A 22323-nucleotide genomic window follows, 5' to 3' on the forward strand; every position below is an offset into this window, starting at 1 on the left:
AGTGCCATTTGCTGGGGTGGTCCAGTCCATAATCCCTAAAAGCGACCTCTCGAACAGGTTGGGCTATGTTGGGAGAATAGGGGAAATTGATCTGGCACGATGTCGTTTGCGGTAAAAAGGAGGAGACTGATGTAAAATCGGGCGTCGAAACGTAATAAGTACAGCTCGGTAAATACATATTTGACGCACAGCTGCGATCATCGTATTCCGTCATGTCGCTTCCCCTTTCCCCTTTGCAACAGAGGGAAGGAATTAGCAGCTTGACTGTGTTAAACTTTGTCCATCTATAGCACCACAGGCGCGTGGAAAGACCCCGCCGGAGAGAAAAAATCCGAGGCAGACTTGCAATACATCTTGATCGATTCTTGAGGCGATCGTGTCATGTGATCCAGCGGGCTAAGAAATTACCATACATCAATATTAGTCATTAAAAACTGTCCAGAGAAACTCATGTGAGCGCATGCAAGAGACTCCATTGGTTCCCTGGCTGCGGAGGAAACTCCTCTCCAGGGTTCTTGCGCCATAGCTCACGGAAAAAAAGAAAAAAAAAAAAAGCAGTGAACCGCCACTGGAATATTTAATTGAGGGCTTTACAGCAACATGATCTGCATCGTGTGTGACACATGATGGCCGCCACACACAAGCAGCCATCAATAAATGAGTGCTCTGGGTTGCTTTGTAGCAACAGTTAGACTGGAGATAACGCAGAACTGGAGGAGAAAGACAACAAGGCCACATGCGGCACTGTTTCCATCTGGTTAAAATACTGAAAACTATACTGAAAACATGATTCGTGCACTATGAAATAGTGAGCATGTGATGGAAGTCAATTTAAAGCTTCTTTGTGTGTGTGTGTGTGTGTGTGTGTGTGTGTGTGTGTGTGTGTGTGTGTGTGTGTGATCAACGCTGCGCTGTTTGATGGTTGGAGCAGATAAACAACAAACGTCCGCAGGATTTGAATGCATCGTAAGCTTCTTGGCCTGTAACCTACTGCAGCACTCAGGAAACACAAAACTGTAGAAGTAAAGACTACAAGAGCGTTGAGTCGCGAGGGCTTCCTACTCTACAGCGAAGGAGGAAAAGTGACTTTCCAATTCGGTTCTACCTCTGAAATTCAGTTCTTTTTACGCAAACGAAGTCGTGTGCAGACGTCCAAGTGCCAAAAAAAAGTTTATTTTGGATCTTTCTCTGTCTCTCTCTGTCTCTCTCTCTCTTTCTCTACCTCTCTCTCTCTTTCTCTCTCTCTCTCTCTCACACACACACACACACACACACACACACGCTATAACAAAACAGTTATATCTATTGTAAGCGTGAATCACGTACAAAGCACATTCAGCATGGCCAAGTCCACAACAACTGTCTCGGCCGTCTGTGGTCTAGGTGATGTCCACAAGCATTCACTAACAAGCCTCTATACACTCTAAACATTTTATTGCAGGAGACAGCCATGTCCGCGGTGCTGAAGCCTCCTCGGCGGGGAAGAGAAAGTAAAACATTGGTGAAAGGATGTCTCCAAGCCTCGACTAACATTTTGGTTTGCATGTGAGTATCATTTCAAATTTATTCACAGCCAAGTGGAGAGGACAAATAATATTTGAAGAATATTAAGTACTACTTTTGGCATCCTGAAACAAAAATAGCACCGCAAATTGTGCCCCATCCAATAGAAATACTACTTTCATTTGAAGGCGAATGTGGTCAAAACACCAGATGAGTTTTCAGTGTTTCAAACTTGGACGTGGACGTAAAAAAGCGAGTGGGTTTATTTTCATAGCGGGAATTAGGTCTTTGGTGAGATTCTCCGCTTTTAACTCGGCACTTCTCGCTGTCTCAGGCAGTTAACAAAACACATGACAAATAGTTTTCATCATTTTAATTCAGGTTCAATTTGGAACGTTTACAAGTGGGCCGATCATCTTTGAAACTGAAAACAAAACAAGACTGAGCAAATCTGTCTTAATATAATAGCTTCGACCTTTTTGCGGTTATTTATTTAATAGAATTATGTAAAAAAAAAAAAAAACTGAATTAGACGATTTTGTCGAAGCCTCAAACGAACCAAGTTGCTCCGGCGCAGCGCTTGCTCTGAGGGTTTCTGATGTGTCGCATTTTAGTCCGTTTTTATTTAATATTTTCGTGGCATAATTATTACCATAACATTATCGTTATTATTAGCATTATTAATATCACAATTCTCGTTATAAATATGATTATTGCCATTATTATTGTCACTATTTCCCTGTGTTATTCCTGGATAGTTTGACTTGTCATGAAGTGAAGCCCTTCATTCACTCTCAGCAAAAATACTTGGCATCAGCTAACTTTTATACGTCAGAGTTGTCGTTCGGAGATATGAAACTATGGCCTCCATAATTACGAGGACAAAACTTTAGACGAAATGACTCCTTCGTGTTTCTTGGTTTGCGGCGTCTGTTGGGATATTGACTGTATGGAGGTACTTGGGTTGGGAAAACCCCCCTCAATACCGATTTTTGAGGGCTAAAATGTCCAAATTTGCTCAACAAAACACATCAGAGGACCGATTTATCTGGAACCGAGGAAGTAACGTTATGATAAGGTGATGGGACGTAGCATCACACCGTCCACTAACTTGACCTTAACTTTGTTTTGACGCCCTCTGTGTCTTTGCAGCCTCAACTATGTGACGCTGCTGTCTGGAAGTGTTTTGCAGCAAAGCTGTAAAGTAACAAACACGGAGACCTTCAACATAGAAAACTCATTGTTACCGCTGAAAGTGATCACAGCAATAAAAACTAATAGGTAAGAATATTGCACATTATATATGTAATTGAAATAATTGCGATACACGTGTAGCTTCGAAAATAAAACTCCAGACACGGAATAAAAGTGGCATTCGCTAATGGAAGAGCCATCTCTTCACGTTTCATTACAAATTATAGCTGTGGAATGTTACAGCATGAATCTATAATATGACTGCAGTGTTCCAGATGCATTATAGACGCAGTCGTGACGCGGCGATGATGTCACGGGGGGGACCAGTAACGGAGCGACTTGTAATGTTTGATTATTGGTGGGTCGGTGATTGGTGTTCAATAGTTCGGAAAAGAAGAGAGCAGATTAACTCTCTACCTTCAGAACCACTCTGGCTGTGCGTGACCCGCTGGATTCTGCTTGATCAAGACTCAAAGAAAACATGAAAGAAAAAGAAAATTAAGGGGAAAAAAAAGTAAGAGCCATGAACGCGAATAAAGGCCAGAGCAGTGGAACAGCCACGTTAACTCTCTGTCGTAACTTTAAAAAACGCGTTTTCATTTTCTTTACAATTATCGGGCGTATAAAACCAAATGTGACGCAATGGTGAATTAAAACCACCGTCTATCGTCTCCAGCCGCAGTCAAATCCCAAAATAAATGCTTTGCGAGGAATCACGCGCCTGCACCACATAAACACATGAGCATCACGCACAGCGAACACGAATAACAAGGAGATACTGGTGCTAATTGAGGAAATATAGCATGTGATGTCCAATTTTGCAAAAAAAATAATGCATACGGAATTCTTGGTTACAAATTATTTGAATTCTGAAAAATGATGGCCGAAGAGCCCTGGTTTTGGTGGAAATTTGCGCTTTTTACGCAGATAATTTTTTTTTTTTTTTAAACAGGTGTTTGCGGGAGTTCAGCGCAGATTCTAACGTGCCGCAGTGTCACCCGGCGGGGTACAAGTTGGGAAACCCGAGCACTGTGAACAACAAACTCCCGTTCTAGACCGCACTTCCAGACTAAGAAGCTATGAGAGCGTAAAAACAAGTTCATTTATTTTTACTTTTGCGTTATCAAAGCAAAAACTGCGTGAAGCGTCCACCACAGCAGGCGGCCAGCAAAGCCTCCACGTTTGAGGAAATTCCTCGATCAAGCAGGAAGAATAAGTTACATCTTCTCCCTCTGTTCGTGTTCCAAAAGGTCACAAGAGTTTTATCATCTTCAAGCTGCTGTCGTCACGCAGTTCTAATTCAATATCTTATAAAAAATTATATATATATACATATATATATATATATATATATATATATATATATATATATATATATATATATATACATATATATATATATATAAATAATATGATGGACAGTAAAGACGGCGAGGTCATTTAAAATAAACTTTATTTACATATATTAATCTGCAGGTCCACTTTGCAAAATGTTAATTTCTTGTGTCAAAACATGGATGATCTCGTGTATATTAGAGTAATTTAACTTACTTCAAAGATCCATTTCCAAGTTAAATATACTTTAGTGATGTAGAATGTTTAAAGAAAACAAACAAACAAACTCTGAAATACAGAACAAACGTGGCTCCGATGAAAACGCTGTGCCGTATCACATTTCTTTGTATAACACAAAATCAGATCTAACTACAGAATTCACCCCAGCTATAACAGTTATATCTTCATTCAACTAAACATCAGAATGTTTCACATCCACAAACGTCTTTTCTAAATGCGCACAGAACTGCGGCCCAAATCTTTTCTTCCACAGAGCGAACTTGTATGCGGACGCGCAAATTAAGAGCAAAAACAAAAAAGAATTTTTTAAAAAAAAACCCAAACAAACAAGTTAACTCCACAACATTAGACGGAAATACAATACATGGGGAAATTAGGCATTCAGTTAAATAACAACAATTAGTAAATAGGCATGCAGTTGTAAGTATTTGGCAACACTGGCTGTCTGTAAACATGAACTTGAGCTCAGACTGCTTTCTACAGGCCCACACAACATGCTCAGGTGCGTGGGCAAAAAATACAGAAACACACACACACACACACACACACACACATCACGTTAAAAGACTTCTGTCATTTGTGCTGGATACGAAGGGTCTTAAAGGCTTGTGAATAGCGCAGCTGTGCCACGGCCTAGTGCGCAAAGTCGGTGATGACCATTCTAAATGCGTAATGGTTAATTTGTCATCATTGGGTTATTAGTATTAGTGAATTCGCGCCGGCTAGAAACTCTTAAGTGACAAGGATCCGACCGTTTACATTATAAATAAAAGTCCATGCCACAAATCAAAAGGTTCCTGTGACGTGCCGCGTCATGCATGGCACAACAACATTGTGCTTTGGCACTGATGTCACGGTCAAGTCGTCAATACGAGGCGAAAGCTTGATCGCGCATCATGAGTCGTTTCTTCTTCATCCTCCGGTTCTGAAACCATATTTTGACTTGTTGGTCGCTCAGGTCCAGTCTGTCTGACAGCTCCTTTCGTCTCTGTCTGTTGATGAACTCATTCATCATAAATTCATTCTCAAGTTCAGCCAGCTGTGGCTTCGAGTAAGGCTTCCTCTTCTTTCTGGTTTTCACTTGTGACGAGCACCATGGGACACCTGGAGGGAGCAGAGGTAGAAACACGTTTACGAAGAGAAATACACCTCAATTGGAGACATTTATGACATCAGTATATTTGCAATTAACACCAACTTCAGGAAAAGCAGCTGAGGCTAACTAGCTCTGCCTTTGGATTTGGTTTTGTATAACAAAAACCCCTCCAGCGTGAGAGGGGTGTATGAAATTGGCACTAACACAAAAGAAGACGTGCATTATTTTTCAATAAAACTTGTCTTGTAACATATTGAAGTGATGTGAGATCGTAAAAATATCCAAGATATTCAGGAATCGCTGTCAGTATCGTGTTTTTCTTGTCTTATTAATATCGTAAAACATAGAAAAGTCACTTGAAACAGCTGAATAAAGATCCATTAAAATATATTTATGTATACTTGACCTTCTGGAAAAGTGGTCCTGGGACATGTGTGACTTGTTGGAGCGTGGACGGGATTCTGCTGTTTGCTGTTCAAATGTATTCGACCTGCCGAATCCGGATCGAGCTGGGCCGCAGAACCGTGTGACCGGCTCTCCAGGTCTAAATAGCCGCGGTTACTGGCGGCCCCGTGCTCCTCCGCGTAAACTTCCTCCTGCCTGCCCGACTCCTCTGTCTTGAGGTTTGTGTCCAGATGGCACCGAACAGCAGACTCCTCCAAGTTGGCCTTGACGTGGCTGCTGGAGGAATTGGTATTTATAGACACCGAGTTGGATAGAAACGGCGGACAGTAGCCTCCAAAGGCGCGGCTCTGTGGTGGTGGAGCAGCTGGTCCAGACGTGCACGAACTTGACGAGGTCCACGGGAGCGTGCACACATCTCTCCTATTGTAAGGGATCTGATGAAGCCCGGGTATGTGGGCTCCATTACCCCGCAAGTTGGAGAAATACAACGACTCAGGGGGAGCAAAATTCAGCAGAGAACCAACATAGCTGGGATTTAAAGGATTCCGTTCACACATTTCCATGCATGGAGCTTTCCACAAACGATTCTTGTACGCCTTTTAGCAACTCCTGAAGAATAAAGGGTAGGTAATTGTTGATTTGTCAATACGGCGTCACGTGATATGCAAAACGTGTTGTCCCGCCCCACCCTTGCTCAAAATAACCTACAGCAAAGCAAACCACTCCATGAGGGAAAATGTATGAGGTGTGTTTTCAGTTCTAACGTGTCATTATTAAAAAAAAACATGATTAGAAAAAAAAACACCGCATATTTTGATGTGAGGAGCGAGTACACGGATTGTAGTTTTACAACCATTGTTTGGACATTAAAGGACAGCCAGAATTTAAAAAAAAAAATAATAATAACGACAGAAAGAGAGAGAGAAAAAAAAGATTCTTAAATTCACCACAGGAGGAGAGCCGAGCACAAGCGTCACATTTCTCCTGGACTGTCCGTGGCGATTAAACGAGATACGTGATGATGCATTATAGACTATGGAAGTTTCAATAGTTTGATAGTAAACAAAAAAAAAATAGAGGAAAAAAATCCAATCATAGACAGCCCACACCATCACATTTATAGACTTGAATACACACACGCGGGCTGAAAGAGAGAGAAACGCACGGACAATGTAGATCTATATATAATTGCAGGGTCCATCTATAATAGGCGCATACATTACATTATCTGACTGTAAACCTGGTGTAAACAAAGCCGCCTGGATTCTCTCAGCTATGGCCCGGGTGAAAAACGTGTCATCTCTACCTACTGACCTCCTGGCGTAAGAACATTTCCCCTCAGCCACCGTTCCTAGAAGAGCGCCCGTAGGTTCAAAACTAGGAGTCAAGGATACGTCATGTTTTCATACACCGCGTTTTAAATGTCACCCGCGGGCCTGTGCAGCCTCGCAGTTCGAAACGTAACATTACAGCGTATTTTCTGGTGATGATGCCTTTAAAAATAGGGTCGCAGTGTTGTGTGTGATGGAATCATAGGCTGCATTTACGGCCGTCATTCCTTTACATTCCTCTAGAAGCTTTAGTTCAATGGCATCTCGCTAAGGAAGTGAGAAAAAGGACAAAATAATAATTGAATTATTCACATTTAAAACAGAATGAAGTTCATTTTTTTCCACAATATAACAGCACAGTTCATTATTATTTGGCTGCCTATCACAGGTTGTTATTGCGATCGTAAAGACAGGCCTTTATTAATTCTTTGTTCTCATGTCAAACCAAATTTAATCAACGTTGCAACTCAGCTTATTAATCAACAAATATTGTGTTATAATTTCCCCAACAGAAACATAAAACACCAATAAACCGCAAGTAAGGCCACTGTAATTTCTCTAAGGTGTCGCGGATGAATATTTTTCCCGTCTTTGAAATTGCGTGTGTGTGTGTGTGTGTGTGTGTGTGTGTGTGTGTGTGTGTGTGTGTGTGTGTGTGTGTGTGTGTGTGACACACTGCTACGCATCATGTTTACTGCAACGATTCCACCACGAGAAACACAACAAAATACTTCTGACAAACCCAGAACTCGCAGTCATTATAAAATCTATCCACTGCAGGTTTTGGGATTTCGGATTCTGTGCAGCTACTTTGAAGATTAAAGTCCATCTGCAAAGGAAAAAGGATCAAAGAAATATAATCCAGAAAACAACAACAAAAACAACAACGACAAAAAAAAAAACTTGATTTCCGTTGTTGCGATTGTAATCCTATAGATGGCAGTGCAAGATCATGTTTACCATTGGAGTGCGATCATTGTAATAGAGAAGTTTAAATAACTGCTGATGCCTGCTGGGTCATCACTGGAGACACGTCGACCTCCCGTCAATCACGTGAAATCACATATTTTGGGTTTGAAAGAAGAAATAATATAATGTCCATAACCACAGGTGAAGAAAAAGAGGAGAATATATATTGAAGTGAGTCCAAATGAAGGAAGCGGAGAACCAAATCAGGTTTTTAAGAGCGACGCTTCTCACTGGACAGGAGAATAATGACCGAGGTTTGGCTGATTATTAAGAACTGCTGACACGCGGAGGAACGGTGGCAACTAATGATCGAAAAGGTCGCCGAGACGGTGGTTATCATGTCTGAATCAGGTCCATCAGAACAGAAGACACACCGAATTGTGTCAGACGACAGTCGAGGCGACTGTCCAGTCAGAGGTGTTTTCATATTCAGCTTCAACTTGACGTTAAAACTCTAGTTTCAAATGTATGACAGAAACGAAATAACGGGGAAGGTTGGAATTGAGGCTGGGACGAGTCAAAACTGTACGGGTGTTTAGTTCACATAAGAAACGGTAGGGAAACTACAATCGAATGAAAAGGACTTCAGTGTCTGAACGCTCCGAATTCATTCCTGATCGTGTTGAGACGGTTAAAAAAAACAGATATTAACGCGAAAGAAAAGCTCTTTAAATGTAAAAAAAACAACAACAACAAAACAACAACAATAATAAAAAAGAATAATAATCAGAAATGCATCTTCGAGACATGCGGCTTTAGAATCCAGATAACGGCAGAGGTCAACAGTGGAAGGACTGGATGAGTCAGAAGGGTCGAGATGGAGGTTCAGTTTCACGTACCAAATATTGGGTCAACGACACTTTGGCTGACAGGAATGAAAAACTTAATTAGAAACTCCAGAATCACTGCAGATGGCGCCAAGAAGGGGAAGAAGAAGAAAAAAAAAACTGGCATTAACACGAGAGAAATTCTCTTCAAAATGTTAAAAAAATAATAATTAAAAAAAAATCAGAGTTTCATCTTTGTGACATGCAGGTTTCAGGTTTATACTCCGGTTTTTGTGACACAAAAAGAACATTAGGAGAAGCTTTAGCGCTCATTTAGATTTCTGCTCTTTGTCTTGCAGGTTTATGGTGGCGGGAGCCAAATTGGGGAGCTTCAGTCTGGTTGCTTCCTTTGAAGGAAACTATCCGCCGTATTGTCCTTGGTAATAAACTTGCTGCTTCCCTCGTTCAAGTTCTCCCCGCTTGCAGACGGTCAGGTTTCAGCACGCAAGTCTCTCAGTCTAACAGCCCGCAGAAGAAAAGAGGTGATGCTCCTGTTTCTGCACAGCTGGAAAAACTCGAATCAAAATCGCCTTTTTTTCTTTTTTTTTTTTTTACTCCTAACTTTTTAAATTACAAATGTGTGGATTTCTTTGAAGCAATCTTTCGCGCGCGTGTGTGTGTGTGTGTGTGTGTGTGTGTGTGTGTGTGTGTGTGTGTGTGTGTGTGTACGCTTTGTAGTCAAGGCCGTGATGACCGTCAATAAAGTAAGGTCCAAACATAAACCGTCTAGAAACGTTACCAGCGACATCAGTGGTTTTTCTCTCTCATATTTTGGGGGGGAAATCGTCGTGCGGTTGAAAACGTCTCTGACATCTGCTAACAGACGCTGTCTCTAAGGTCCAAGGTCAGGTTTAACAGGGATTACCACGGCAAAAGCTGCAGATCCAAACCATTTTTTTGCACCGGTATGTCAAAGAATTAATCGAGCGAAAACAAATCGGAAACGAACTGATAATTAATTGCTACAAAAAGAGAGGCACCGATTCAGAAAGGCGGTCAACACGCACGACAAAATACAATAAACTAACAGCTCAGAAACAGGCCGTCGGTGCAGCTTCGTGTTTCCGTCACCTTCGAATTCTGCTCTTGACATCGAAAACGAGCACCAGCAATTTAGGCCTATTTATCAGTTCCTGGGATATAATTAATCAATAGACGTGAGGAACGCGTTAAATCAACGAAGTCCTAATAGCCCAGTGTCTCGCAGAGCAAATTCCTCCTAGGAGATGTGATCAGATGTTATTGAGAGTCTTCAGTAGCAGACCAGTGTGGAGGCCGAAAATAATCTGGTTAATCCGGATGAAACGGATGAAAGATCCAGTCGATGCAGAAGCACGACCACTGACTGTGGATATGTAAAATTGTGTTAACAAAAAAAAAAGAGAGAACTGAACTCCTCTGAGTAACCACCGTTAGCTTCGACTATGACATGAGCAGCATTTGAACTGTTCCAAACTAATATATTTAGACTTGTGTCGCTGATTCAGCTCATTCGACAGGAGAAACCCTAAAGATATGAAAACAGACAGCGTTCATGCAGACGACCATGTTGGACCTCCACCCACCTGCCATGAGATTTACCACACTTAGAATGATACGACGACAACATAAAACCAAACAGCTCTAATTTAAGGCTTCTGGTTTGATTTGTAAACATTGCAAGATGCCGATATTTATCTGCCCTTTTACTTTACGAACTAATGTGGTTTTTAAACATTGAGGGTCGGTCTTTTTGTGTTTGATTGTATTTACAATAAAACGCCGCCAGATGGTGCTGTCGCTTCAGGAAAGGAGGCTGCAGCGACACGAAGGTCAAGTTGTATTGGCAGAGCACCAGCGTGGAAACGAGTAATTCAGGTTGGTTACCAGCAACAGACGGATTCATCACCCAGCTGTGGTGAATGGGTTGTTGGTTTGGTTGAGCTCTGTGGTGAGGATATCTGGAGTCCTAAGTGCCTCATAAACATCATATCAGTTCTTGCATAGATTATTCTAAACTGGTAGAGCTAGAATTAAACATGCAAACTTGTAAAACTAAATGGTTATGAGGGTTGCAACGGATTTTTTTTGAAACAAGCAATTAAACACTATTTTGTTCAATAAGAAACCAATAATTCCAAGCAGAATGTATTTGTATATGTATAGTCAGAAACTTTGAATACATTTGGAAAAAAACAACATTCTTTTATACATCCTCATTTTTTCTACAGCATTTTAATATTTGAAAACTGACAAAAATGCAGAATTTCGAACTCATTTATTTTTCCATACAACCTTCAGGAAGTGAATCAAGAATTCTCAAATACTTTCATAAACTTATTGCTTAAATATCTCACGTCCAGCATTGTTTAGGTTGATTTTCTACTTCATAAAAAAAAAAAAGATAATTCTCTAGCAAAATGTGAGACTCAACTTGAAAGCTCTTGATGGCCCACTGGAGGGTGCTCACAGCCCACCCATGGGCCACGGCCCAGTGGTTGATGACCAATAGGGCAGCTGACATTTCTCAACACAAATTCTGAATTACTAGTAGTTTGATGTCAGTTCATTAGAAAATGCACAACATTTGTGGATGACAAACTGCTGATGTAATGTGAAACTATTTAAAAAGTATGACCTCAAATGTAATCATTTAAGAAATGGGGGGGGGGGGGGTGGTATGCTGGATCCAATAATAAAACTAACTCATACCACATGGCCAAACTGTGTATGTTCAACATCTTAAAAATTAAACATCAATTCTAAATTGGTTGTTCTGTCTCTAAATAGCCAATGAATATCTGATTATTAAGCTTTTATTTTCCTTTTTAGCAAACAGAGACCAAATAAAACAGATGAAAACAGATGAATCCTCCAGGTCACAGACAGTTTCCATATACTGGTCGGTGGTATTTGTTGCGGGATGATAACATTTTATTTCTCGCCGCATGTGGTAATTGTTTGCAGTGGAGTGAAAATATTCGACATACTTCTGTCAGGCTTCTCTTTCAAGTACATTAACGCAAAGCAATAATTTTGACAAATAATAAAAGCTGACTTTCATTTTTGATGAATTATTGCAGGCTGGTTGCTGCCACAAATCTTAAACGTGACATCACGCTTGCTGAGAGAGTCAACAGCATGATACCCAGAAACATGAAGCTTTGATTCCCTCTGGCTTCGCTCTGCCTCCAGTCTTTTTTCATCCGACTTGTACGTCTCCCCCGCGGGTTCAGTCATAGTCCTCAACTATCCTGCACTGTTATGTTCAAAGCTCAGCAGGCGAGTGGAAACATCTGTAATCTCACCACTGTTCAGTCCCACCTTGAACTGTGTCTGCAAGCTGCTTGGAGCTTCAGCTACATCTTCTCTCAGATGCAGTCTTTTGTGCTTTAAAAAGATTATTTTCTGGCGCCGTTTGTACAAATAGGTTTGAACACAGTAGCGAGCCACAAAGAAGAGTATAATAAAATATAAATACCACTTCCAGCTGGGCTGGATCAGTACATTACCAAGGTAGTGGGTTTTGTTTGCTTTATTTCTTCAATAGAATCATCATGAACACTGAAGGCATTCTAGCACTGTTTTGAAAGCCTTATTACTGTTGGAAAATTTTAGTAAGTATTAAAGTGAGGATTGATTTGAACGGTTTTTATGATGCACTATTGATGACTTATTCTGGGACAACTGTTGATTTTAGTGAGACGTACATTGTTGGAACACTGCCGTTGGAGGGGGCGAGATCTTAGATGTCTGACCTTGTTCGCCCATGAGTATGACTGAGTCTCACGCAACAATAGAATGTTAACATTAAGCAATTCTACCGGCGCCTAACACACTGTTGCACACATAACAACATGGTGGCAATCGTGGCTGACTGCTGAGGCTGACGTGTTTAAGTTGCAGTTCTTCTGACGGCCACTAGATGGTGAGTCCAAAACAAACAACAACTGTTTTGTGGTGAACGGGCAAAACCTCCAACCTCTCACTAAATCCACATCTTCCAGTGTGTTTGAAGACATTCTGACATTTCCACGGAGGAACAGCACGTGTGTAGTCCTGCTGGCCGAATTCCCTCCAGCTCCAGTGGTTTCTGGGTCCTGACACCAGCGTCTCTGGCGCACGGGCACAACATACTGGGACAATTAAAATTCTATGATTGTTTTACTTTGACAAGTCAAAACAGACTGATATACCAATTATCTAAAAAAAAATACCTGATTAAAATTTTTCTTTAACAAATTTTGGCGTATTTACATGGTGTTGGTTCTCAGAAAACTATGTCCATTTATATGCTTGGTCCCTGTCAAATAAACCAATAAAATAAAATAAAATTTAGGCAGCAAAAAAACCCTTAAGTCAAGTTTATTCAACAAAAGTAGAATAAACAGCCCTACGCTGGATCAATCATAGGAAGCGTAGCAACGGGTTTTCGCTGAATGCAGGTGGGGGAAAAAATAAAATACATGTTTATTTTTGATGGAATATTTTCAGAGGATACAACAAATGCACCCACTGCAGATCCTATCAGTCAATTAAAGTCGGTGTTATCACCACCAAGCAGAATGCCTCTGACAGGAAAAACAACAAATACCAGTCAGCCGGAGTGCATAAATCATATTATTTTTGAAAAACCACAGTTCAGCTAAAGACCTCTTCCAGGTGCATGTCACCTTTGATGGTTCAGGCTTGACTAGGGAAGGAGTGTTGCTAATTTTAACCACTGAACTATTCCCTTTCTGGGGTTATTATTACCATATGTTGCTCGACCTGTGGTGAGTAGAGTCGGGGCCTGCTGCCTCCTACTGTCTGATAAGCGTTGGTTTGTGTGGGCACAGTGTTTGCATCTGTTAAGGTGGGACAACTTGTACCAACATTGAAACAGGAAGTTAAATAATTGACAAACCTTCCATCGGGACTGGACTGAGACACAAAAACCCATCTCAGACATTTTGATCAAGACAGGCCAACCACAACCAATCACACAACGGCCGTCCGTGCGTTTCCCTGCATGCCTCTAACAATAATAAGGGCATGTGATGAATAAGAGGAATCAAAGCAGACATTTAATGCCTTCAAAATGTGGCATTGCAAAATAGTATATTGCACTTTGTGGTGCCAGGCTTCTGGTTATGGTAAGATCTACCATAAAGTTTGGTTAAGATCTTGCCACAATGACAGCTTTGCTCAGCTGAGAAAGAAAGAGGTCTGGACTAGGCAGCAAGAGTAAAACCCTGAGACAAAATAATGATAGCCTTCATGTTGATGAGGTGGCTTTATGCTGGATTTATGTGCTGCCAATTCTTTGTTCATTTTAGGAAACTGACCAACTCTAGCTTGAGCTATGACAAGGACTCCTTTTGAACTCCGACACACCTTATTAACACCATCATGTATCAGATATGCTCCCCTTCTTGACTTCTCCCGTCGCTCTGTTGGGGTCTCATCGGTCCATGTCTCCTTATCTCCTCTTGTCTCCTTCTTAGTTTCATCTCCTCTCTTCTGTCCTGAACAGAAAATATACAATCGGCACGTGAAAACCGAAAACGTTTTGCAAAAGTTTTGAATTTTTTTTAGGTGACGATGATGACATCGCCTCATATCAGTTGTCTTAAGGTGCCTGACCAAACAAAACCCAGCAACCAACAACAGGTTATACCACTTAGTCATCAGTGATCATTATTCTGTGTGAGTCCCACAACACAGCTACACATCTAGATCAACCATAACACAGTAAAATAAATAAATAAATAAATAAAAACTGCCTTGAAATAAATTGTCACTTCAGGAGGATTACAAAGTTCAGCTTTTATTGAATCCGTTTGAGAAGTGTTATATTTTCACGGTCATTTTGGAGGTGCTATTGATCGGATGGTTATACGGAGGGCGTAGTTACTATGGAGTATTTTCTCAACTCACTTTCATTTAAATGGGGTAAAAAAAAAACCATGTAAACGGTGCCTAAGCTAACCATAGAATACATGTGTTATTTGCCAGTTAAGTATAAGGTTCCACTTTCTGAGCTATGATAAAAACGTGTTCCACATCAATGTCAAAGTTCCTGCAGCAAATCTACATCAGGAACATATTCTTATGTCCACGTATCTTGTGCCAAGTGTGAAGCTGGTGAACATTTAGTCAATTTCTGTATCAGCATGCTTGGTGTCCTCATCCTCTCAGTGTCCTCCCCCGTCACTGGTGTGGAGGAAGGTCCTACAGCAAACACGTCAGTAGTCTACGCATCAGCCTGACGGTCTGCCAGTTTGGTGTGAATTGTATGTTCTTCCAGAAGCGATGTTTAATGAAGGCATTGAAAACTGAAAAATAGACATTTGGACCCTTAAAATTAATAGAAAACTAAAAAAAAAATACCGCTTTGCTTTTGTGTACGGCTTCATGAAATGTTCTTGTCTCAGTGACTTTTCAAGGAGAGCATGTTCAATTGACGCCACCTTAACCTTGACATTTGACCACCAATGTTTCTTCGGTTCGGTGGACATGTGTGCCAAACTTGAAGAAATTCCATAAAGGGGTTTCTGAGATATTGTGTTAACAAGAATGGGGCAGATATCACGTGCATGTTAGGTGATAGTAAGCTTGACCTTTGACCCCAGTATTATTCCAGATCAACCTCGAGTCCCAATGGATGTTTGCACCAAATCTGAAGAACTTCCATCGAGGCGTTCCTGAAATATTGCATTAACATGAGGTGACAGTGACCTTAACCTTTGACCACTTTACAGTTCATCTTTGAGTTCCAACTAAATTTTGCACCAAATTGGAAGAAATTACCACATGGAGCTCTGAGATGGAAGGAGAATGAGATGTAGGGATAATCAGACGGACAACGTGATTAATTACACACACAAAAAATTAGTGCCGTCAGTCCATGGTTGTCGCTACGGCGGAGGCACACCTGCTGTATCCCCGGCCGGTCCACGTCTGAGGTCTGTGTCCCACCCGTGTGACTCCGACTTCACAGGTGAGCGAACCAATGTTTTAGGGGAATTTTGCTCGACTGACAACTGTTCCAGGCGATCAAAGCTTACATGTTACTTTTTCTAGTTGAGTGCAGAAAATACCATGTAACATTGTTCTTTACAGGGCAACTTGACTTTTACATATTTGATGTAAGTTTCTCAACTCATGGGCTCTCTTAAGATAGCTTTTAATGTGCTGCTATCATCATTAATTAAACACTGAATGATATTGGTGTTATTCTGTGGTTCAGAACATCTGGAGAATCTGGTTGTTGTTGTTTTTTTCAATGTTACTGTCACGTCCGTGTATTAACGCCCTGCGTTTGGGTGTCTAATCACAATCAATTTATTGGTTTTAGAAAGTACACAACCACTGGCCTGCATTACAAAGTCAGCCTGCTAGCCAACACTGGTACAGAAAAGTTGATTAATGTGCTTTGTTTATTAATGAGTGAGATAAATGACATAAAACATGACGACTTGAATTGTTATTTAATAAACTGTCCGCACTGAATTTCATGTGACAGTGTGAGTGTTGACATTCAGGACTGTTGGAACTGAATGCCAAACAATTATCCAATTACACAATGAGAGGAAATTTAAGCTACCACTGGAAAATTCCCTGTAGTGATATATGACAAATTATGGCCACAAAGCCTTTGACTTCTGCTCCATCACTTAAAGGGCATACACTGACTGGTCCTGAGTATGAAACACCTCATTCTGACTGAAAGTATTTGCGGTTAACCTAGAAATGACAAAGTTGAAAAGTGAGTATGTAAGGCAAAGTTTAAGACAGAACAAATAACATGAGCCATTTGTTGTAATAATGGTGCGACAACAGCGTCCAGAGCACGTGAACTTGGTGAATATCACTTGTTTTCAATGGGACACAACAACCAAGTTGGCAAGATGAGGACAGATGTGACCTTTGGTCTGTTACTCAACATCCTACCTCGAAGGTTTGGATTAAATCTGCATAGTGAAAACATCTCATGTGTAAAAGCCTTTTCCTTGAAGGACTCATCAGCTGCAGAATTAATATTAGATATACATGCAAATCACCTCATTACATTAATGTAAATTCCCAAAGCTCTCAGAGAAGAATGCAAAGCGTGTGATAACACAGCTACTGAACTCCCATGGATACATCTTCAGTTAAGGTGAGAGAAACTTACATCTTTAAGTTCCCCTTCACTGGTGTATTGGGGTATAGCAAAATACTCTTAAACATAACATCATGTGTGTCTGCAGTGTTTGCGCTGGAAAACAAAGGATTCAAATCCTTAACATTCCACCTACTTTCCTCCCTTTTTAAAAATTCTAAATCAAATGAATATAAAGTATTTCCCATGCTGAACACAAGAGGCCTCCCTACGTTAAGTGAGTTCTCACTCTTTGTGCACGTCACACTTGTGCATCCTGAACATGGATCGGCTTCCGGAATATTTCGGGATGTCACAATTTCTGCTTGTAGAACTGCCTCTTAAAATAAGACTTTGAGAGAACGCCGACACTTTCACCTACGACAAACAGCTTCAGTCACTCATCGTCCAACACAATGGAGCTCAAACATTCAACGGTGGGAACAAGGACATGTTTTTCAAAGGAGGGGGACTTTAAATTCAAGTTCAATCACTGCTGATTTACATCAACGGCTTTGAATCAAATGATCAAGTGTGTTGGACTGGATTAAAACATGAGTATAAACATTCAAATTTCAATAGTTTCTTGCATTAAAATTGGTACATTACACTTTGAATTTTCTATATGTGTCTAAATTACATCCTATTATTGGGCAGAGGGGCAGTCCATGCTGTGGAATTAACTGTTTCAAAAATATCAATAAATTAAGTGGAATATTGGGCTCTTTCCCTCTCGTCCTTTGGACTACCTGTGCAGGGGCTCATTTAAAACATCTACTATTAGTAATGCATCCTGTTTCTTTCTAACAGAGTCTCAAGTCAGGCCTGTCTCCCCCTCCTAACGATATCAATGACAGCAATTAATATTAAAACCTGCAGGAGGCGCCAGAGGACGCACAGAGGATAATCTGATGATGCCTTCACAGTCATTTCACCTCGAGGAACCAGGATTCCGTGCGTCGCTGTTACGTCTTCACACATCGAGCCTCTGTTAGAGTGAATAAGGTGCGCCAGTTAATTTACTAAACCATCCACGGTGGTAAACAATGAAAAGGGTTAGGAGACGGAGGGCAATGTGACATTTTCAAACACATGATGCTATTAAAACCAAATATTCAAATGTATTCCGTTAAATCTACCCAACGGTCATTCGTAAAAAAATGTAAATGTAAAGAAATAACATCTTTTTTAACACTCCGACAGACGGGATTAAATGATTGCCACGTATTTAATTAGCCTACTTACGTAGCCTACTTCTCTATTGATAAATAAAAACGTGTCGGTAAATGTGCAATAATGCACCAATGATCACCACATCTCTTGGAAAAAATACAAGAATTAAAAAAAAAACTTATTTTAAAAGAGAGAGGAAAAAAAACACCCTCACGAACTAAAATAAAATATGACTATCTTTTACCTCAAACTTGTACCTTAATCAGAATGCACCTCACATATCAGGTGCATAAAAAAGCGAGAATGTATAAAGAAATAAGGAGAAGAAATAAAGAATTACAGAGGGGGAGGGCGAACAGAGGGGAGGCAAACAATAGAGAATCAAAGCATAATAATATTCCTAAATGAAGAGGGAAATGTTGCAGCGCTCATTTTATTAATCAGACTGTCAATTTCACCCAAGAGGCCAAACCCAAGAGCAATCTAAAACAGACTGAGAGATCAAGCCAGGGACACGCATCTCGCTCCTCACTCCTCTCCTCCTCTCCACTTGGATATTATTCGTCTGACCGAAGGCCGCCTCCATCATCAAGTGACAGCCCTCTCCTATTTATTTGCTTATAAACCTGTTACAATAAATGATCATTGGAGCAACGTCAGCCGAGCATTTTAACAACGAACAGCAAGCACTTTTGATGAATGACATTTTGCTGCTGTGGGGAGGATGCTCGGCACATTTTGAGCGCTCGCACCTTGAATTCTTTCATTTTTGGCGTCTTGCTTATAAAAAGGTTTCGAGGCAGATATTTAGAGACAGTTGCATACGGATTTAGCATCGGCGCTCCAGACCCATTGGACCAGCTGTGTGTGATTTTTTTCGTGTGCGAGCGTGCGTGTGTGTGTGTGTGTGTGTGTGTGTGTGTGTGTGCGTGTGTGCGTGTGCGGCTTCATGATGGAGAGGATAAGAAAAGAGATGATACTGATGGAGAGAGGTCTGCACAGTCCGGTGGCGGGGAAGCGGCTCCCTGACACGCCGGGAAATTCAGTGCTGGAGGCCCTGGAGAACTCCCAGCACGGCGGACGGCTCAGCCCGAGAATAACTTCGGCTTCCCTGCATGGAAATCTGGGGGACATCCCGACCAAAGGCAAATTTGAAATTGACAGTCTTTTCGGTTCACACCACAACAGTGAAAACAGCTCCTCGGCGGAAATTTCTTCGTCAGAAAGCAGGAAGAAGATGAGTATTTACTCCGAAGTTTCACAAGAATCCGATATAAACAGTGATGTGGAGGTGGGTTGCCCCACGCATCGCTCCCCGAGCCAGCACAAGGAAAACAACAAAGGTAGCTGTTTATTCTACTCACTCGTTGTTTTGGTATTAGCTGTGCAATTTAGTAGTAGAATTTTAGAGTAATAACCTTAATTCAACACTTAAGTTACAGCTGCTATATTATTTTTTCATGAGGCCATTTTAATCATTATTCTTTTTCTCTATTGATAAATGCAGACTATAAATATAATGGGAAAAAATGCTCAAGAAATTTGGCATCAATTGTTTTAATTTCAAAATTTTGTAAAATACTGGTCGGGATACATTTTTTCAAATTTTACCAGCAGCCTATCTTTAACGATTCATCTTCTTTCTTTCTTTCTTTCTTTCTTTCTTTCTTTCTTTCTTTCTTTCTTTTTTTTATTTGCAGGTTTTTCAGACACTAATTCCGGATCTTCAAACAGCTCCAACTCTCTTCAGGGCATGAACGGTAACTCAGCGGGAGGATCCAACAACTCAAACGCCGATCAAGTCAGGAGGTACCGGACAGCGTTCACCAGAGAGCAGATTGGACGACTGGAAAAGGAGTTTTACCGGGAAAATTACGTTTCCAGACCGAGAAGATGTGAATTAGCCGCAGCTCTAAATCTCCCGGAAACTACGATCAAGGTAGAGATTTGTCTCCATTATTCTTGTCTACCGTGGGTGTGTAAGTGTGTGTAGTGCGTGTATGTGTGTTAGTGAAGGCCTGTGTTTAGAGGAAACAATGAAGTTTTTTTTTTTAAATTGGATTATTCAGTAATTTCACCTGATGAATTGTTGCTTTTTTAACACCAATAGCTTTACAAACAGCGCTGTGCGGCGCCACGCACGCTCGTCAATGTACTACAGTTAAATTAGCCTAAATATTCTCCTCTAAAAATATATATTCAAAGAGGAAAAATATATTTACAATTTGTATTGTTTTTTTAATGCATTTTTTAAAAATGTAATCATGTCAAGTGTGTTCGAGGCTCCCTCGCACCTACATAAGTGGAAATGTAGCACCGGGAAACGACGTGGCTGCGTCACTGAGGGCCTTGTGTTGGCTTTGTGTGCAGGTGTGGTTCCAGAACCGGCGGATGAAGGATAAAAGGCAGCGTCTAGCGATGTCCTGGCCGCATCCAGCAGACCCCAGCTTCTACACCTACATGATGACGCACGCGGCAGCGACAGGAAGTCTACCGTACCCTTTCCACTCGCACATGCCTCTGCATTACTACCCGCACGTCGGTGTCACTGCAGCAGCAGCGGCCGCCGCCGCCACCGGTGCAGCCTCCTCACCTTTCGCCACTTCCATCCGCCCCCTCGATACCTTCCGCGCACTCTCCCACCCCTACTCACGGCCAGAGCTCCTGTGCAGCTTCAGGCACCCGGGACTCTACCAGTCACCCGCCAGCCTCAACAGTTCCGCTGCGGCGTCGGCTGCGGCGGCGGCTGCTGCAGCGGCGGCCGCGGTCAGCGCCCCGTCAGCCACCGGGCCCTGCTCGTGTCTGAGCTGCCACAGCAGCCAGGCGGCGAGCGCGCTGGGCTCCAGGAGCGCCAGCGCTGACTTTACCTGCACAGCTTCCGGCCAGAGATCCGAGAGTGGATTTTTGCCGTATTCTGCTGCTGTTCTCAGTAAGACCTCAGTTCCTTCTCCAGACCAGCGAGAGGAAACGTCACTTAACAGATAACTCATCACGCAGCCTACACGACCTCCTCCCTGTTTTTGTTAGTCCTGCTTTAAGTGATCATACCCATTCATCAGGCAGCATTGTAAACACACACACACACACACACACACACACACAAGCGCGCGCGCACACACACCCACACAATAAATACATATATACATATATATTCGATTCATTCCTTATTCAAGTCCAAAGGACCAAGGAGCGAACATTTTCGAAAAGGATCTTGTGTTGGTATCCATTTTACGTTCTGGATTAATTTATTCGTTGAGAGGAAAAATAAAAAAAACAGGCAGGATATTCATTCCTCCTGCCATTTTAAGTGAATTTATTTATAATCCCCGAATTAAACTGACGTGTAGCCTGGCCTGGCGAGGTTGTAGGACACCTAACTGGTGTAATGATGCCATCTAACTCGAGATACCAGAAGGTCCCTGCTTCTCTACCCATGGAGGAGCATATCTTTCTTCACTATAGGCCTAATAGACTGGATATTTTGGCAGCAATAGCTTCTCCAACACCGAGCCTCTGCTCTGTAGGGACATGCCTAATCAGCTAGGAGGGTGCATATCATTTTGCACTGCGTCTTTCGTGTCAATTTTTATGTTAATAATGAGAGGATCATGACAAAAATTGCCAATCATGTACCTAGATGGAGCTCCTTTGAATACACGACTGTGAGAAAGTTCCTCGTTTTGAGACTCGCTGTCAAGTGCTAACAACCCGCGGAGGGAAGTCATTAGAAACACAAAAGAGCTGCGACAAACACAGAATGCACACATACACACTAATATATATATATATATATATATATATATATATATATATATATATATATATATATATATATATATATATATGGCTGTACAATATTAGGCCTACAAGAGAGCCTACAAGGAACCCCTCACATTTGTTTGCTGGTAATGGGAAATAAACACAGTGATCTCTTTTATGACGTTGCTGAGCCTCATTATGTCAAATGCAGTTTTTCATAGGTATGTAATCCCTGTAGGAGCTCCTCGTGACGGGACTGAGCAAAGGCGACAAACTCAGACAAATTAGCCCGGTTTTACAATCTGTCTGCGCCTGTAAAAATGGCTATGTGCTATTTTATTCGTTCCTGTTGGGACATCACCAATATGTTAATTATAAAACATGTGA

At 41.4% G+C, this 22323-nt stretch overlaps 3 protein-coding genes across 3 annotated transcripts in view; 1 reads left to right on the forward strand and 2 right to left on the reverse strand.

The window, feature by feature from the left end:
- hoxd11a (homeobox D11a) overlaps positions 1-350 on the reverse strand; it is a 1589-nt gene extending 1239 nt beyond the window's left edge. The window contains exon 1 of the mRNA XM_086221293.1: positions 1-350. This exon is cut by the window's left edge and continues 381 nt beyond it. Coding sequence (XP_086077419.1) covers positions 1-214 — 214 coding nt within the window. The 5' untranslated portion in view covers positions 215-350.
- A 4787-nt stretch (positions 351-5137) lies between these two features.
- hoxd12a (homeobox D12a) lies at positions 5138-7061 on the reverse strand. The gene is made up of 2 exons (XM_086221294.1): positions 5775-7061; positions 5138-5376 (listed from the first exon to the last, which is right to left on the reverse strand). The coding sequence occupies exons 1-2, from the start codon at positions 6334-6336 to the stop codon at positions 5138-5140; spliced, it is 801 nt and encodes a 266-aa protein (XP_086077420.1). The 5' UTR covers positions 6337-7061.
- An 11815-nt stretch (positions 7062-18876) lies between these two features.
- On the forward strand, positions 18877-21265 carry evx2 (even-skipped homeobox 2). Its single transcript, XM_086221295.1, has 4 exons — positions 18877-19037; positions 19120-19520; positions 19878-20116; positions 20548-21265. The coding sequence occupies exons 1-4, from the start codon at positions 18877-18879 to the stop codon at positions 21160-21162; spliced, it is 1416 nt and encodes a 471-aa protein (XP_086077421.1). The 3' UTR covers positions 21163-21265.
- The last annotated feature ends 1058 nt before the right edge of the window (positions 21266-22323 follow it).

The sequence above is a fragment of the Aulostomus chinensis genome, chromosome 12, assembly GCF_037954235.1.
Source record: "Aulostomus chinensis isolate RoL2024-O1b breed Wild chromosome 12, RoL_Achi_v1.0, whole genome shotgun sequence".
Classification (NCBI taxonomy): Eukaryota; Metazoa; Chordata; class Actinopteri; order Syngnathiformes; family Aulostomidae; genus Aulostomus; species Aulostomus chinensis.